This window comes from Heloderma suspectum, chromosome 4, assembly GCF_057233095.1.
Source record: "Heloderma suspectum isolate Gila_16-S chromosome 4, 16-S_ref, whole genome shotgun sequence".
Taxonomy (NCBI): Eukaryota; Metazoa; Chordata; class Lepidosauria; order Squamata; family Helodermatidae; genus Heloderma; species Heloderma suspectum.
The window spans coordinates 143,537,111-143,556,385 of NC_139461.1; the positions used below are offsets into that span (position 1 = coordinate 143,537,111).

The window sequence follows — 19,275 nt, forward strand, 5'->3', positions numbered from 1 at the left end:
TATTTGAAGTGCATGATTCACCTTCAAAGAAAACAGAAGCTGCACACAAAGAGAGAGATTTGCTCTCTCCTCTATGAAAAGCTATCACAAGCAGGGGTCCTATTAAGACAGCTGGAAAGTTGCTTCAGCTTGTTACGCTTGTAAGTTTTATTGGTGACTGGTTTTTGATTATGCATTTGAATGGTGTGTGTTCCAGGTTGCTGGGTTTTAATTAAAAGGCGATACTGTTGGTTTTAGATGCTTTGTTGTCAGCATAATTAAGACTGGAGTGTACACACATTCTTTTTTCTTTTTAATTAGGGTACATCAAGAAATGATATATCAAGAAAATCTTCCAAAATAGGCTTTAGATGTGACTTTGCCATAGTTAGAAATTTGAATGAACAACAACAATAAAGTTTTTCTTACTTCAAATGAAGTAGTTACTTTTCACTCATGATTTTTCCCTCTTATAGTCTGTAGCTCAAATTTAATTACATTGGGGGGGATTTATTTTTATAGGAAAAATCAGTGGTGCTTCTGTTGATTGTTTTGGCTATAAGAATTTTCCTCATGGTTGCATAATTATTGTTTTCATTTATCACTTATAGAATTCACTAAAATTCGGTTTGGAAACCAGCCTTTTTAATAATTAGTGTGGCACTGAAGCTGAAAAATACATCATTTATGTTAATAATGTCTATATTTAGCTACTAGAAATATGTTAATTATTGCAGTTCTTGGAATCCTGTGGCTTTGTTGAAACACTGTGGCAACTGTGGTAGGGTTTTCTTCGTAAATTGTGTGGGTTAAATGTCAGTTTTTATGGTTGGGGCTCTGTAATACTATGCACTTCCTTAACTTGCTTCCTTCAGTTATGAGGAAAGAGCACTGTATCTTGAAGCAATAATCCAGAATCACAAAGAAGTAATGACCTTTGAGGATTTTGCTGCTCAGGTCTTCTCTCCCTCTCCCAGTTACTCCCTTAGTGGATGTGGTGAGTCTCAGCATGCATTATTATTATTATTATTATTATTATTATTATTATTATACACCAAGAAGCCCTTTAAGCGACAGATGTACACCTGTTTTTCACTGATAAATGGTTGGAAATTTAAGAAGAGCATTCTTCCTCTGAATTAGCTAATGAATATCAAAAGGGATGATGACATTCATTTTAATTTGTTTTGCATCAGAGCTGTTCACTCAGTTCCTTTCTTCTGCTATCCTGTTAACCCCTGAATCTAGCAAGGTTAATGAACTTTCTCTCACTAATGTGTTCTGGTTCATTCAGGAGTGTAGGCTTCTTGGTGAGCTGAGAATATGTTGTTCAGAAGCTATTCGTGAATCGGTGCATACTTATCGAAAAATAGTTCCTCGCAGTATAAGCAATTGCTATTAATGCTAAATGGGGATTATGCTTCTGCAATACTAGGACCAAGGATTAACACTGGTGCAGGGTAAAGATGGTGTTTTATCAGGCAATCATAAGACCAGTGTTTTGTGTATTCTATACATTACTGGGCTTTTAAAGTTAGTAAGATAAGTTTATTTTAATTATATTTATATATGTGCTTTTAAAAGAAACTTTGTTTTGAGGGGCCATTTCATGAGTCACTCTTGCAAGAAAAACATGAGGCAAACCAGATGGATTTCTTAACATAAATTCCTTTATTCCCTGTTTATACCCATTTTGTGAAACTGAGTCTTCTTAATTATATTATGATGCTGTGTTGGATTGTTGAATTGATGGATTATCTCAAGCCCTGGTGAATGTTTGGGCACATCTGTTTTCTTTCTCTTATTCTGACTGTCCAACTATCTTTATATCAGAACTAAGAAATATAGCAGAAATTAAATTTACTGAAATGAATCACTTTACAAATAAAATCAGACACACATCACTGTTTAACATTACTGGCTTCAGTCCTTGAGCTTTCTGAGCTTTGTTTAGAGATAAGAGGTATATGCATGTGCTTGTATTGGTCTCCAGTAGCAGCAGGCAGAAGGCTTTGGAGATAAGCAAGCTGGCAGAAGTATAGAGGAACCAGTGCTATTTACATAATCGCACCTCTGCTTCCTGGAGAGGCGTCAAGAGACGGGAATGGCCTCTATTGATCTTTGTTGAACTGGAATACTAAACCACATTAGAAAAGCTTATAAGTAAAGCTTTGATTAATGTTTTCTCTATTAAAAAAGTGGAGCAGCTGTGAATTCAATTCCTTACATATACTGTCCAAACACAGAGAAATGTTTATCATTTATTTTATAAAAGTATAAATTTTATACTGATTTGGATATTAGTGAGTAATTTAACTAGTTACTTAATAGAAAACAGTAATAGAACATATTTAAACTCTCCTAATCAAGTTACCATAACTTTTTGTATTTGTGTTATTCCAGTTTAGTTGGAATGTGTGAAATAGTAAAAGAATATTGAATGGGCTCAATGGACTGAGAACCATCCCTGCACTCTGCTAGAAATTCTATAAGGAATAGAAGAACACACCTGTATGCTTTATGCAATTTTTCTTTCTTTTTGCCATTCTGAGGTTCAAGTAGATGATCCCCATGGACTGGGCCTTGACTACCTAAAACATTTAGATAACAAATGACCGAGAACTACTAGCATCTATTTTTGTGTGTAGCTTAAATTTGTTTAAAATTTTAATATCCTATCATTCAATTTAAAGCAAAATATCCAGGGCAATTTATACTTTAAAATAATAGAGAAGTATAACAGTTTTATAAAAAGATGATTAAATGTGTAATCCTATAGCAGGGCATCCCAGGGACCATTGGATACTGCAGACCCCCCTCCTTCCACTGCAGGCCTCCTCCTGTCCTCCTCCCTTGAGCAGCAATGGAAAGTTCCACCCATCTGGTCACTCCAACAGCTGTAAGCTCCCATGGTTACTTTCCTTCCCATTAGAACGACTGGAAAATGATGATGATGATGATGATGATGATAGACAAATGGGGAGAAAAAAAGTTTTGTAAAACTCCAAAAACCCACCCCTGCCCTTCAGTTGACCACTTAAATCTAACCTTACAAAAGACTAACCTAAATGTGTGTGCTCCTTTACCTTCAGTTTTTTCAGGGTGTTTATGTATATCAGAAGTGGTGCGGTCACTGCCGTGCCACCAAAATTTGCAGTAGTGATGACACCCCACCCCAAATGGTATTAAATTGCTACAGAATGTTGGCATAAATTGCTATAGAAGGATAAAAAGGACAAATTGAGCTTGAAAATGACCTAAATGTGTCTTTTAACCCTCCTTAATGGCTTGCTAGATGACACGTTATTTTTAATACTTTTATATTTGATACGCTCTTTCCAAGTAATCATTTTCCTTGTGTTCCCCTCACACACATGTACACACACAACACTTTTCTCTCCATAGTTCAATTTCTACTACATAGGGAATTTTGATCTAGAAAGTTTAGGCTGCACTCTCTAACTACACTTATTTAGAAGTGTGCCCTTTTGAAAACAATGGAACTTACTTCTGTGTAGACAATTATATGACTGAACAGTTAATCATCTAGTACTATAGTAGAATAAAACATCACAATCATCTTATCACATAAGCAAATCAGAATTGCAATATGAATTATAGTCAGATTTCCCTACATGAACTGGTACTGAACTAGATTAGTTCCCATGTGAATATTAACCAAATCGGTTACCAAACTTTTATTGTCGCAAACTGGAAAAAAGTGGAACAATTTTAACTAAATCTGAACTATAACACATGCATGCACCCAAAAAAACCTCCTAAAAATTATGCTTTTGTTTCATTCATAGCACAGGTACTCTCAACTAAAAAAATAAAGATTTTATACAATAGATACTGCCTGATTCTCATGTTTAGACTTATTAGTATAGTCTGTTCAGATTGAAGGTGCCTATTAAATTCTATTATATTCCACTGAAAAACTTCCACTGTCTTTAGCAGAACTATTTGTTTATTTTATAAAATTTGTATATTTTATACATTTGTTTATTTTTATATATAATAAAATCAATAGGTACCATACAAAAATTAAAACAAAAAAAAACGGCTCTTCCCACAGACTTACAATCTAAAGTAGCGACTACTAGCATTACACATATTACACATTGGCTGATATGGTGTGGCTTTCTAGACTTGATAAATATAGCAGAAATATCCATTTCTACCCCACTTCCACCACATCATCCTTGCTATTAAACAGAAGTGGTCAACCCACAGCCCATGGGCTCCACAGCATCTCTGGCAGGCTCCACCTGAGTCTTCCCCCTCCCCACCCAAGCAGGTAGAGAAGAGTACTTCGAACGCACTGGATCTGACCTTGCAAAAGGTATCTGTGTGAGAGAGAGTGTTGTAAGAATTTGTGTGTGCGTGCTTGTGTGTGTGTGTGTGTGTGTGTGAGAGAGAGAGAGAGAGAGAGAGAGTGTGCGTGTGTGTGTATGGTAGACATAGTTTGACATTGGCCTATGAATTTCAGCTTATGTAGCATCCAAAATCCATATTGGAAAACATATTTTTAAAATAACTAAGTTGTAGTTGATTCCTCAAAGGGTTAATTGAAATGGGCTTATTTAACTGCTGAGAGCACTGATCTAATCACAGTCATGTCCAAGTGCATCTGTTCACCATGAGGTCACTCGTGTGCATGCTAATGATTTGAAAAATAAAGAATAATGATCAGAAAAGATAGAGCTATTGCAACTTTCTGGCAGTTACAGAAGAAGTAAGATATTTGCTATGATGACAAATTCTAGCCTTCATATCCTTCATATTATCATTATACATAAGCAGAAGCTATGGGATCCATTATAGCTTGTCAACAAACAGGCTGATTAATATTACAGCATTGTCAAGTAGCATAGCTGTTTTTTTATGGAACTATGGATATCACACAGAGCATTAATGAAAATTTATATTAAATGCACATTTTATGGCCCTGGTTGCAATATCTTTTTTGCTTAAATGTGAATAATAAACAAAAATAAATAAATAAAATATGTGCATTTCAAGCAACTTGTGTGCATTTTGAGGTGGTACAGTAATATATAGCAAGTTCCCACATCTTCAAAAGCTTTCCCATTTACTGTAGTGATGGAACATAAATACTTTGACTCAAATTGTATGTAAAAAAAATAATACTTTGCGGGATTTGTAGTGAGGTGCTATCAGTATGCTGATAGCATCCAACACTATCCCTCATTTTAATCTGATTCAGATGAGGCTGTAGAAGTACTAAATTGGTGTTGGGGATCAGTGATGGACTGGATGAGGATCAATAAATTGAATGTCAAAACAGACAGGACATATGTGTTGTTGCTGGGTGGTTCATCTCACCTGGGTGGTGGTATTCAGACTGTTCTGAATGGGGGTGCATTCCTCTTGAAGGATCAGGTTTGCTGTTTGGGGTGCTGGTTGAGCCAGCTTTATAGCAGAGGCCCAAGTAGCATGCAGTGCCCTCCACCAGCTAGGGCTGATGTGCCATCTCCTGTACAAAAAAAGCTTAGCCACAATTAGTTGTCCATGCTCTGGTGACATCCAAATAAGATGATTGCTATATGTTATATGTGGGGCTACCTTTGAAAATTTTCCAGAAACTTTACTTAGTTGAGAATACTGCCGCTAGAGTAGAAATTGATTTTATCTGCTGCTCTGTTTCTAAATCTTCTCGGTTTAATAATTGTTGCTTTAACTTGTTAGCCACCCTGAAAGTATTCTTAAGGTGAGGTATACATCTTTTAATTCAGAAAATAACTAAATAAAGTGACATAGGGAGTTTTTAAAAGGCTTCTCTGAAGAGAGGTAATGAAAGATATGGTTCAAATTCATAAGTAAATCTGAATGTTTTTATTAGGGAAGGTATTTGAAAATTGTAACCAAACCATATGTCTGACATATTGGTGCTTATGAAATAGAGACAAGTGGTGAGCCATAATGTTGTAAAATGCTTTAATATGACATGGACAGAGCAATCCTGTGGGAATGGGGGAGGGACATTCAATGGTGGAGGAACCACTTCTTCCTAAGTCCTGCCGGGCTTGTGTTGACCAGAGCTCAACAGGGTAGGGAGGCAAGTATTTTCCACTTTTTTCTTTTACTTCCACCCCCCCCCCAGTCTGTCTTTTTCCCCTTCAGTTGGTTCCAACTTCAGGGCTGACCTAATTCTTCCCCCTTTCCAGAGACATGTACAGAAAATGAGGGGGTGTTAGATCCACTGGCTCTAAAATTTCCCCTGACATCCCCATGGAATGCCTTCTTTTTCTCCTTACCGCCATGGGATGAGCCATGGCGACTACACTTCCTGCTGTCAAAATGGTGTTTTGCTGGGACAAAGATTTCTAATGTTTTAATAACTTGGCCACTGCGCAGTCCAACATAAAAAAATCTGACCAGTCTCATTGCTCCAACCAAGAGATGCCTTTGGAAGGATTTTGGGCTGAATTCATTAGGACGTTATCTTGCATAAGGCTCATTCAGAGCATGGGAGTTGTGCAAGGGCACTGCTACATAAGAGAGCTTTGGGGAGAGCTTTGGGGATACATATTTCCTTTATGTATATTCTGTTAAAATGGATTAAATTTCTGTTTCCAGAGCCAGAACAAGACCCGGTGCCTGAGGTAAAAATTCAAATGAGTCTCCTCCACCCCCGCAGCCATAAAGTTGCACATCTCCTGTTCAATTTGATGATGCTTGTGCAGGGCCAGCCCTCCTATTGCTCAGAGTGAAGCAGCCGCCTCAGACAGCACATGCTGGGGGGTGGGGGTAAGCAGTGGTGAGATGTTCAGTGGAGAAAGTATTTTTATTTGAACAGATGAAAGACAAGCTCACTTTTTCCTAGTTGGATGGATTCTTTAGGATCATTTAACCAAGATACCATCACCTTGCCATAGTAATTTGTATCCATCTTCTAGGTCCAGAAAGGTGAATGCCATTTGTTTCTATGGCAACAGACTGATACAAATAGAATTATGACTTCTCTAAAGGACCAAGCAGCAGCTGCTCAGAAGAGCAAAAAATGTCTTCGGGTCATTCTGGGCAATAAAAACTCTGCATTTCTCTTTGTGTTTTATTAATGCTAGCACCACTCCAGCATCAGTAGCATGATCCTTGTCCCTGTTTAATGGAAGTGGATGCAATACTCCTTTGTGCAGCTTTTTATTTGAAATAATAATTGAGGGAGGTGTGCACTCCAGTGCTGGAGAGAGGAAGTGCACAGCCATCAAAGATTTAAATAAATATCAACCTTTAAGAAGCAAAATGACCTTAAAATGATAAGGCATTCCTACAAGCGTTTAGCCCTTCAAAAAGTTTAGGGACGGGGTATGATCATTTGGGTGATATAGCAGGAGAGCATGCAGCCTCTGCAGAAATAATTGTCATCGTCATCACCTTAGTAATTATTAGTATTCATAATAACAACAACAACAGCAACTTTAGTAAACTGTATGGAAGAAGAGTTGTTGCTTATTGCTAGTGACTTCACAGGCATGATCCAAACAGATTTGTATGCTATTTGCACAGCCATATTCCATTCATGAGTCACAGCCATAGGGAATGTACTAGCAGGAGCAAGGGCAACATTTTTTCCAGCAATAAAGTATTGCACCTTTTCTGATGGGAGGATGCAGTATCCCACAACAAAAGTGGGACCATGAGGAAAGATGTCTGGATCCCCAACTAGAAATTACTAACAACTGTACATTTATTGCATGCAAAAACCCCAATCATTTAGAAAGACCCATATATAAATTCCTGCCATACTCTCAGCAAGAAACACTGAAAAATAGAATGTCAAAATTTGGGTAAAGCTTGAAAATTATACATTACTTTGAGAATAATTCACCAGGACATTTTCCTGCACATGCCCCACTGAAATGAATGGGAATTATTCAAGGCCATGGAATATTCCTCTTGTCTCTAGTTTTCAGGCCTCAGTGCAATTTCTTGCATATGCAGTATTGTCTGAGGAAGCAAAGAAAGGCAGTCTCTATCCTCCAGGATATCCCTTCCTACAAGCTAGGAGGGTAGGGCCAGCTGTTAATTGACTCATCCTCATAAGGGTTCTTCCCCCAATATACTCAGGCATGTCCTGCCTAGCATCTGGGTAGCAGGGCATCAGTGAGGTTCCTTAAGAGTCAAAAGTTATCTTCTGCACTTTAAAAATATTTTTATTTTATTTTTTATTTGTATTCCTCCGTTCCCACCACCACACCAACTCATCCTAGCACAGAACAGGCCCTTCACTGGTTTGGGGAGAGAGGGACCTCTTGGGCCTCCTGGGATTGTGAGTGGAGGAGGTAGAGACATTGGATAGCCCCATACTGACCCTCCCAGCCCTGGGCAGCAAAAGACAAGCAAGCACTATAGCACTTCAACCTTCTAGGCTGGCAACATCTCACTTCCAACTTTCTGAGGTATGGAGGCATTTCCAGTCAGGCTGTATTTGACAGCCCATGGCCAGCCTTTTCCTCAAGGCCGGGCCAAGCCCCACAGCAAGGAGGGGCAAGCCCAAAGGCTTCATGACTCTTTTTTTATTTGCTTGGACTTCCTGAGAGAGAGGCATACAAGGATAGGAGCCAGGCCTCCCGCCTTATCTGTCTCCCTGCACAGCTGCACCTTTTCCCCTGAGCCAAGCTGTGCTGAAGGGGGTACGTTTTTACGAAAAGATTGTAAAGCAGAAAGGAAGACAGGTTTCTCTCAGTCCTCCCCAGTTCCACCCTTTCCTCTGATCCAGGTGCACAGGAGTAGGCATAAGACAACCCCAATCCAACCACGCTACAGCATGGCTCATAGAGAAGACATGACTACCTTTGGTTTGGATGCTAACCAGCAATGCCAGCTTGAGGCAGACCTGGATGGGCACCAAATGGATGACAACAAAGAGGTAGAAGAGTGTAGAGAGTCTTCCCTGCCACTGCCAGACATGAAAGGAGACCAGTGGGACCAGAGTTTCTTACCTACATCAAATCCCTAATGGCAAGAGAGGTCAAAGATGGGGTGTTCTTAAAGGCAAATGGAGCATGTTCCTATATATTTCACAAGAAATCCCATAAAGCTCATTTTTTAAAAAGCATAACAGCCACTCCCATGGCCACTCCTAAGCACAAACATCACAGGAGAAGCCATACATCTTAGTTCCTTCAACAGAGCTTCCTGCAGCTCTTGAGTTAGCTTTTGTTCACAAAAACCTACCTCCAAGGGTCAGTGTGTGTCACCAAGAAAGGCTAACAGCAACATAAGACAGTGATCCTATCACCCAGCCAGTTGTCCACACAGGCCTCAATTCTGGCTTCTTCTCCAGGGTGCTCAGCGTCCTCTGCAACTTCCCCCCGCTTGCAACAAGCAGATAGAGGAGGCACTCTGTAAGTCTCTGTCACATCACTGAGAGCATCAATCACCAATTTCATCTTTTCTTGAGTCACCTTTTGATAGGCAAAGAAAATCGCTTCTGCAGATCCAAATATTCTCGTAAGCATCAAGGTTAGTCTTAAGGAAGTATCTTTCTCAGCAGTTTTCTAGAAGATTCATCCCTTGATGTAGTTCGGCTGGCCTTAAGGGTCATGGCCCACCAGTGTTATAGCCAGATGTCACATCTGACTACAAAGCTGAGATTTGGATGCCAGTTTCCAGTCCAGACCATTCAGCATTCCATTCTTGGGCTTAAAGATTTTTAGTTACTCACTGGAATCCATTCCACTGGAAACCAAAGACAAAAGGAAAGCCTTCCTACAGTAAGAAAAGGCAAGAAAGCTGCTCAACAGTCCTTCCAGAATACAAACAGACAATTCATGAATAGGACACCAAATAGATAAAAATCCGGGTGACTGTGATGTAAGCCATCAGGAAAGAGCCTAGTTCAGCCATGATCTGGAACTGCTCCTTCCACTTCCTCTTTTGCCAATGGCAACAAGAAGCCATGTTCCAATTGATGCCACACAGCTCAGCACATCCTTGGCCATCAGTGGATACAGACTACTACAGACTAGGGATGTACGAAAATTCTGCCTCGGATCTCGGGGAGGCCAAATGCCAGCGCATTCGGCCCCCCGAAATTGGTGGTGGAACGGCCTGCCACCCCCCGGGACGAGACTTACCTTGGGCGGATCTTCCTGGCGGTGGCGGCTCCAGCAGCGATTCGGCGGCGGCAGCCAGTCTTCCGACCAGCTACCACCACCGCCATTTCCAGTTTAAAAAACACACACACACACTCACATGTGATAGGCTACGTAAAGATTTACGTAGCCTATCACGGCTAGGTTTTTTTTTTAAACTGTGATAGGCTACGTAAATGTTTACGTAGCTTATCATGTCTGACTTTTAAAAAACAAAAAACGCATGTACGCAAATGGTGGCAGCCGTGGCCGCCGCCATTTGCGTTCCTTATTTTGGCACGTCTTAGTCTATGTAAACATTTATGCTACGCTATTTGCGTTCCCCTTATTTTCGCCATCTTAGTCTACATAAATGTTTACGTAGACTAAGATGTGTCAAAATAAGGAACACAAATGGCAGTGGCCGTGGCCGCTGCCATTTGCATACGCGCGTTTTTGTTTTTGTTTTTTTTAAGTCAGCCATGATAGGCTACGTAAACATTTACTTAGCCTATCACGGCTGACTAAAGGGACGCAAACGGCGGCGGCTACAGCCGCCGCCATTTGTGTCCCTGCTAGCCAGCAGCCGGATGTCCGGCTGCTGGTGGAGCCAGCCGGCGGCTCCGCAAAATCCCTGCGGAGCACAGCCGGCCAGCCAGGATTCCGGGGGGGGGGAGGAACAGAGCGCCTCCCCCCCCCGGCGAGGATTCCGGGGGGAGGGACGGAATGCCCTCCCCCCCAACCATAAACATAATCCACGAAAGGTAAGTGCCTTTTGTACATCCCTACTACAGACTCAGTTATGGTGAGAAATTGGCAAACAGTCTGTTGGATAGAGCTGGCCAAGCTACCCAAGAATCATGTTCTGGGCATAACAAGAAAAATGGCTATGTACGATGGGCACCATTGAACACTTACTGGACATAGATGCCGTAGCACCATCTTATGGAGCCAATGACACTCCAGGCTCTGTTCTGTATCTTTCTTAATGCCAAAGAAGAATGTGGATGGGCAGGCTATATTAGACATAACATTTCCAAAGAAGTAACACTTCAAGATGAAAATGCTCTAAACCATTTTATTTATTTTTATTTTATTTATTTCATTTCTATACCGCCCAATAGCCGAAGCTCTCTGGGCGGTTCACAAAAATTAAAACCAAACAACACACAATAAAACAATTTAAAATATATAGAACATTAAAACCACAATATAACAATACAACCACAATAAAACCTAGCAGCAGTACAGGAGTTTAAAATACAGATTTAAAACAGCAAAGATAAAAATTTAGAAAGCTAAAATGCTAAAATGCCTGGGAAAATAAAAAGGTCTTCACCTGGCGCCGAAAGGAGTACAATGTAGGCGCCAGGCGAACCTCACTAGGGAACTCATTCCAGAGCCGGGGTGCCACAACAGAAAAAGCCCTCCTCCTAGTAGCCACCCGCCTCACTTCCTTTGGCAGGGGCTCATGGAGAAGGGCCGCTGATGATGATCTTAAGGTCCGGGCAGGCACATATGGGAGGAGGCGATCCTTCAGGTAACCTGGCCCCAAACCATCACATCCGTCCTTGAGATTCAGGACTTTTTAGCATCTTTGAAGCCTATCTACATGTCCCAGTCTGACCATCCCACAGAAAATATCCAAGTTTTGCCTATGGGAACAAGCATTTTCAGTACACTAGCATTCAGATCATATTGGCCCCTTGAATGTTCATGAAACTCCTAGCGGCCTTCATGGCATGACCATCTGCAGCAAGTGTTTCTTTACCTCTGTCTCAACAACTTCCTGATAAAGTTCAGCTCTAAACACAAGGGACTATGGGATGTGCAACTCATGCTGGGCTGCTTAAAGTAGCATGGCTTGTGGTGAATCTACAAAAGAGCTGCCTCCATTTGATTCAAGCCCTGGAACACCTTGGAGTTCATTGACATGGGCCAACTCTGCATGTTTCTTTCAGAAGAAAGAGAGGAAGATGAGCAAACTGACATATCAGTTCCACCTCCTTTTGGACAGACCTCATGGTCCTTGCTCAACATTTGAGTATGATGTTATCCTGACAGAAAGTGGTGGAGTAGTCCAGGTTTCATGTGAGGCTTCTCCAGTGCTTTATCCCATGTTTTAAGGATGAGATAGCCAGGCAGGAGCACCAAATTTTTCTAATCCCATTGAAATTGGAGTCACTGACTTGGTGGCTGGACAAGGACCACCTTAGCAAGGGAGATCAGCCTTCAGATCCCCTCATAGAGATTATGGCAAATCCCAGCTTGTCTTGATTGGGGCAGGGGGACTACTTGATCACCTGGATTATAAATAGCTCGATTAGAGCTGAGAGCAGTAAAACTGACCCTTCTAGCTTTCCAAAAAACATATCAAGTATAGCCATTCTTGATACACATGGAAAATATCTCAGCAAAGTCACATACAACCAAGCAGGAAGGCTTGCACTCTCATTCCCTTTGCCTAGAAGCCAACAAAATATTCCAGTGGGTGAAGCAGAATCTACTCTCCCTCAGTTCAGAACATCTCCTGGGGGTAACAAATATGGTTCCAGACTGAGCAGGACAGACATCAAAGAGTTAGAGTGAATACTTAATAGGAGAATGTTCCAATAGGAAATCAGATGCTTTGCAACACCAGGAAATGTAAAGGCACCACAGTTTATGACCAAGCCGCAACATGCGACCACAGTCAGAACAGAAGCTCTAATACAGGAATGGCTAGAGGGGTTCACCTCTGCTTTCCCACCACTAGGACACATCCTTAGAGTTTTACATAGAATGAAAGATCACATAGCATAGGTCATATTCATAGCTCCAAATTGGGCTTGGAAACCATGGTTTCTTCAGTTCCTGGTGATGTCAATCAAAACACCATTGGGTCCTTCCAGATTGTTCTGACCTGGTGTTCCAGGGTCCAGATTTTTCATCGAATAGCTTGGAGGATAATAGGGAGTAGTTAAGCAAGTTTGGATACTTGAATACAGTACTGAAAACCCTGCTGGCTTTTAGATGGCAATCTACTAATAAGGTCAATGATTCAATATGGAAAGCATAACTTTCTCAGTGCTCTAAGAAAGGTCAGGCTCTAGACAGACTCATTTCTAGAGTGTTGGATTTTCTCTGGGCTGGTTTAGAGAAAGGTCCTAGCACTAACGCACTACAAAGACTGGCTGCAGCCCTTAATAGTATCTTGGCGTACCAAAAGAAGTGTTTGATCTTGTCTCACTCTCATATTTATAGTTTTCTACAAGGGGTCATAGAATCATAGAATAGAATCATAGAATAGTAGGGTTGGAAGGGGCCTACAAGGCCATCGAGTCCAACCCCCTGCTCAATGCAGGAATCCAAGTCAGAGCATCCCTGACAAATGGCTGTCGAGCCTCGTCTTGAAGGCCTCCAGTGTGGAAGAGCCCACCACTTCCCCAGGTAATTGGTTCCATTGTCATATTGCTCTTACAGTCAGGAAGTTTTTCCTGATGTTCAGCCGGAATCTGGCTTCCTGTAACTTGAGCCCATTATTCCGTGTCCTGCACTCTGGGATGATCAAGAAGAGATCCTGGCCTTCCTCTCTGTGACAACCTTTCAAGTACTTGAAGAGTGCTATCATATCTCCCCTCATTCTTCTCTTCTCAAGGCTAAACATGCCCAGTTCTTTCAGTCTCTCTTCATAGGGCTTTGTTTCCAGTCCCCTGATCATCTTCGTTGCCCTCCTCTGAACCTTCTCCAGTTTGTCTGCATCCTTCTTAAAGTGTGGTGCCCAGAACTGGACACAGTACTCCAGATGAGGCCTAACCAGTGCTGAGTAGAGGGGAACTAGTACTTCCCGGGATTTGGAAGCGATGCTTCTATGAATGCAGCCCAAAATAGCATTTGCCTTTTTTGCAGCCACATCACATTGTTGGCTCATATTCAGCTTGTGATAGACAACATTTCCAAGATCCTTCTCACTTGTAGTGTGGTTGAGCCACGTATCCCCCATCTTGTAACTGTGCATTTGGTTTCTTTTTCCTAGGTGCAGAACTTGGCATTTGTCCCTATTAAATGTCATTCTGTTGTTTTCTGCCCAGCGCTCCAGTCTATCCAGATCACTTTGAATTTTGTTTCTGTCTTCCAAAGTATTAGCTATCCCTCCCAATTTTGTGTCATCTGCAAATTTGATCAGCATTCCCTGCACCTCCTCCTCCAAGTCATTAATACAAATGTTGAAGAGCACTGGGCCCAGGACTGAGCCCTGCGGTACCCCACTCGTTACCTCTCCCCAGTTTGAGAAGGTCCCATTGATAAGCACTCTTTGAGTCCGATTCTGTAGCCAACTGTGGATCCACCGGATCGTTGTTTCATCTAGCCCACTTTGAGCTAGTTTGCTCATCAGGAGATCATGGGGCACTTTGTCGAAAGCTTTGCTGAAGTCGAGGTATATGATGTCTACGATGATGAAGTCATCATCGTATATGATGATACGATGATGCGATTCATCAAGTATATGATGAAGTTGAGGTATATGATGAAGTCGAGGTATATGATGTAGCATTAATTAACCCACCTGCAGTGCACCATTTCTCAACTTGGAACCTGAACTAGGCGTTGAAGGCACCCATGGGTCCACCATTTGAGCTGATGGCTACAGTCCCACTAAAAGAACTTACTCTCAAAACTATGTTTTTAGGCATAACCACTTCTGTTTGCCAGCCACCTGGTCACTTCATATGTGGGAGTATAGGTATGGTCTCCTGGGACGTATTCCTTCTGCCTCTCTATCTGTCAAAGTCATTTGCACTTTTTAATACCTGACCCTGTTGGTGTGCACTTGCTGATTATTAGTAGTGTGTTTACATTACTAATAATCAACAAGTGCACACCAACAGGGTCAGGTACTAAAAAGTACAAATGGCTTTGACAGATAGAGAGGCAGAAGGAATACGTCCCTTGTTGATTATTAGTAGTGTGTTTACATACAGTTTTAAACATAGGATTCTGGCACCTTTTCCATTTGGTCTGGGGAAGATGGAGGATGATACCTCATGAGGGGAGGAGTCAATCAGCAGCTGGCCCTGCCTTCTAGTCTGAAGGAGGGAATTTCCTGAAAGATAGGTATACCTCCTACTTTCCTCAAAACAGGGATTCATGGCAAGTATAAAATTCCTATTTTATCCTGCCTTATTCTGCCTCTTCTAAAACTATATTTGATCAAATACAAAATGGAGAAACTTAAATCCTAAACTCTTGATCTTTTTTATTTATCGTACGTATAATATCCTTATACCTGATGGGTTTTTTTATTTATGCCTCTGCTGACATACTAATTTTAGTTGTGTGGGCTTCATTGTATTTTTTATATTCTGTGACCATAGAGTATTTTCTGTGGACAGAAAAAGATAGACATATTTATTGTTGTTTATTGTAATATCAGGTAGTTTGAGGCTTTGCACTTTGAGGAGAAAGAATGTACTGTTGTTGCATAATCCTTCATTTAAAACAGGATGACATGCTGCTGAATTCAGTGTTTAACTCCTTGGGTCAACATGCATGTATCCAACTTCATTGACATCCAGACAAGGGAATCAGGTTTTCTTTTTGGACCCTTGAATGCTACAAATTTAACTTGCGGAAGGGGCAATCCTATGGGGATAGTTGGCTGCCTCCAAACTCGGAGGCAACCGCCTATCCAATGCATGGCAGGAGGAGAGGGAGAGGATTGCCTCCTCTGCATTCCAGCCACCCTGCATTCACAGCTAGACAGCCAATTTCAGCTGTGTAGCTGTAGGACATCGGAGCGTGGAGTGGGAGACCAGACGACACATAGGAAGCATCGTGCCGGCACTTAGGAACTCTCAACCCTGCCCCCGGGAACACCCCCTTTCCCACCCCCGGCTGCTCTTACGAGCGCAGAGTGCGGGGACAATCCGTGCTGCCTATGGGGTGGCAGGGGAGGGGCGGGGGGCGGTTCTCTGGGAACCAACTAATCCTATGGCCATCTAGCTGCTGTCTAGCAGTCACTTCCAGTAGATGGGGTGTGGAAAGTAGTTAGTATCTTGATTCTTACATACCAAATTCCTTTTCTAAGCAGAGTTAAATGCAATTACAAATGGCAGTTGCTTGTTCAGTTTGTACTGGAAGACATGCTTGTGCCACTCATTATATTTATTGCATACTTCTTTCCTCCAACGTGATTCCCCCCCAATTTATGCCCTGTCTTCTGACTCAAACAAGCCCAGAAGACATCTTACAATCATGTATCATAAAGCAAATTAAAATCAAAACTGGGAAAAAGCAATTATGTACCAGCCCATGGGCTTATTTATCTTTATGTGTTGATTTTTATTGAGAGAAAAAATCCCATCATAGCTCTCTAGAGACAAGTATTTGGGGAATACATAACTTTATGACCTAGAAATCATTGTCCGGATGAAATATATGGTTTTTTGGATCCCTTACTTCTCCCTAGTTGACAATTTTAACTGGTTGGCCTATTACCCAACAAGATCAGGATCCTGGATACAATTAAATAACTTGAAATGGTTGATATATTTTACAAACACAGACTTATATTTAAAGCAAAAATTATACATGGAACATTAGCTCTTCATATGTATGAAATTCCTAAAGAAGCAAAAAAAATATATTTTATGTACCAGCATGCGTAACCTGATTTATGTGCAAAACTGTGGAAACTTGGATTTATTCTCCAATTGTGTGTTTTCAAGTATTCAGGATGTGTTTGGTGAGGTGCAGATTAGGTAAATGGCAAAATCTGGTTGATTTTTAGCTCTCTAGCAAAGACTATTGTAGAGTATTGAGCTGATAAGAGGATGTAAAGTTGATAAGTATCAAACCATGGAGAATTTCCTCTGTGTGACATAATTTATGTGGTACTATTTGTCACAAGAATATGCATGTAATACATATGTTGTGTGGGAAGAGAGAGCCTATTCTGATTTTCCCTGTCATGTTTATCTACCTCTTGTTTTTCAACCAACAGTGAAGCAGCGGGGCGGGGAGTGTTGTGGAAGTAATTTACCACCTACATCTCACTTGGTAATGGTGCTAATGTTCATTAGTTCCATTTCAAAATGATAGGCACTGAAAGTATAGTTCACGTTAACTCACACAACTTGTGCGTTTTTTTCATTAATAACTCTGTGTAAGTAATGTGTACAAGGCTGTCATTAGAGCAGCAGGTGCGCGATTCCCATATTTACATGATTTTGTGTTCTTTCCCTTTAGATTAAAATATGTAAAGATCTCATTACAGTAATTGAGAAAGGTAAGAGGTTGCTCACATGGCGTCATGCTCAATTTACTAACCAGATTCCTTCTGTTGCTTGCATAAAGCTGAAATAGCCCTCATTTTTCACTGGGCACTAGAAACAAGTGCCCTTTGCTGCAGCCGTCCCACTAAGCAGCAGTGCTAAGAATCCTATTGCCAGCTCTCTTTGCTCCTGCATGTCTAAGCTTCACTGGAAAGCTCTTTCTTTCTTTCTTTCTTTCTTTCTTTCTTTCTTTCTTTCTTTCTTCTGCTCCTGTTTGCTTCAGGCAGAATCTGACACCAACACCTGCCATGGTGGAAAATGTCTTTGTTGCTTTGCGCTTTTGTTTGAATTGCTGCAGGGGAGCCAATGGGAGTTAAGTCCATTTACTTTTTTTGTTGCCTAAGCACCATGGAATAGGATCTTGAGATGGTGCGGATAAGGAGCGGCACGTGCTGTGCTGGCCCTTTGAGTTAGCTCGGCTTAATAAGGGGCTCTTTTTCTGGGAAGGGCAGATTGCTGAGCTTGGGCCTATGAATGGAACAGCTGGGGGAGGAAAAAGGAAACAAAGGAGGGAAAACACAGGCTGCCCTGAACCTGACAATTGGGGGTGCAGTTTCAGAGCTGGAGAGCAGGCTGGCCACACGCCAGGTGTGACCTTTGCAGTCTGCTTGGTTCTGCTTGTTTGGGTAATTTCCAGTGCAATGCTGAAAAGGAAGGAAGTTGCCCGGCAGCAAAGCATTGCTGGCTGGCTGGGCGCAGTGGCTGGTTGGGTTGCTGAGGCACTGAATTAACTCTTACAAAGCCAGCTCACAGATAAATGGAACTGAGGAGGCTTAAAGAATAACCTGCCAAACGGCCAGCTCATCATGGTTGATGGATGATTCTTCACTGCACCCATACATCATCCAAAAAGTGCCTCTGCCTTGCTAGTTGTGTTTCAGGGTTAGATTATCTTTTATTAAGCTTTTATGTTAACAGATATCCCTAAGGAAAGCAAAACATTTATGTATCAAAGGGTAATATGCATTCATTAGTAGTAAACTTTTCACCCATTTAAACTCTGATCTTAAACAGATTACTTGGAAATAGTTTCATTGAGATCAGTGGATCTTACTTCCTAGCAATTTGTTTTATTATTCTAAGAGGATGATCTGTGTTGTCAAACAGCTTCTTGCCAAGATGTTCTTATTAAATATTTTCATAGATTTAGATGTAGGCGGATTTCCTGTAGGCATTGTACTGGACATTCTCACATTGCAACTATTCATGTTATGGGAAGGGGTTGCTCTGTTCTTTTTCTCTAAAGTGAACTGGAATATGAATGATAAGTTCCATACTCTATGACAAGAAGAAAATCCAAGTAACTCAAACTTGTGTCAGGTGGCTTGCTAATAAACTAGTTATAATATTTTTATATAAAAGATGTTGTCTTTTGCAGTTGTTTGCTCATCCTGCAGCTGTTTTCTTCCCATCAATCAAGACCTGTTTAGAGGGAGCTATGATGATGGTTGTATAGTTAAAGCACTTGGCAGGACAAGTTCTGACTGATGGAATGTGCAACTTTGAATGGCTGATGGAATGTTGTGTGAATGACTACAAATATCCAGTTGTGGTTGTCCTGTCTTACACATGCTTGCCTGTTTGCATTGCACAGCTTTTCATATCCACAGGAGTGCTCTTGTTGGGTGCTTGCATGACTATTGCTTGAGCTTGCTCATTTGGGGAAAAAATGTATTATTTTGACCATCTGCCACTCTGCTTGCCTGCAGGAATGTAGAACACTGCACCCTCCCTTTTTTCTCCTAGGGGGAATCAAAGCACTTTCCCAGTTCTATCAGACATCTATATATTCCTCATACAGAAGTATTTGCATCTATTTTTGCTTGCTGTATTTTTTTTCTTTTATAACAGTTCATTTGAGTATGAATACTAGTAAGATT

The 19,275-nt window shown here is 41.2% G+C and overlaps 1 protein-coding gene across 12 annotated transcripts in view; it reads left to right on the forward strand.

Moving 5' to 3' along the window:
- The window catches only part of RALGAPA2 (Ral GTPase activating protein catalytic subunit alpha 2), a 280,593-nt gene that overhangs the window by 252,321 nt on the left and 8,997 nt on the right, over window positions 1-19,275 (forward strand). For 5 of the 12 annotated variants that reach the window (XM_084850724.1, XM_084850733.1, XM_084850728.1 and 2 more), the window contains one exon: window positions 855-6,670. In XM_084850724.1, the coding sequence (XP_084706850.1) occupies window positions 855-1,122 (268 nt within the window). In that variant the 3' untranslated portion in view covers window positions 1,123-6,670. Of the gene's footprint in view, window positions 1-854; window positions 11,288-17,309; window positions 17,350-19,275 lie in introns of those variants that run through there. The other 7 variants (XM_084850725.1, XM_084850726.1, XM_084850727.1 and 4 more) reach the window with 3 other exon arrangements.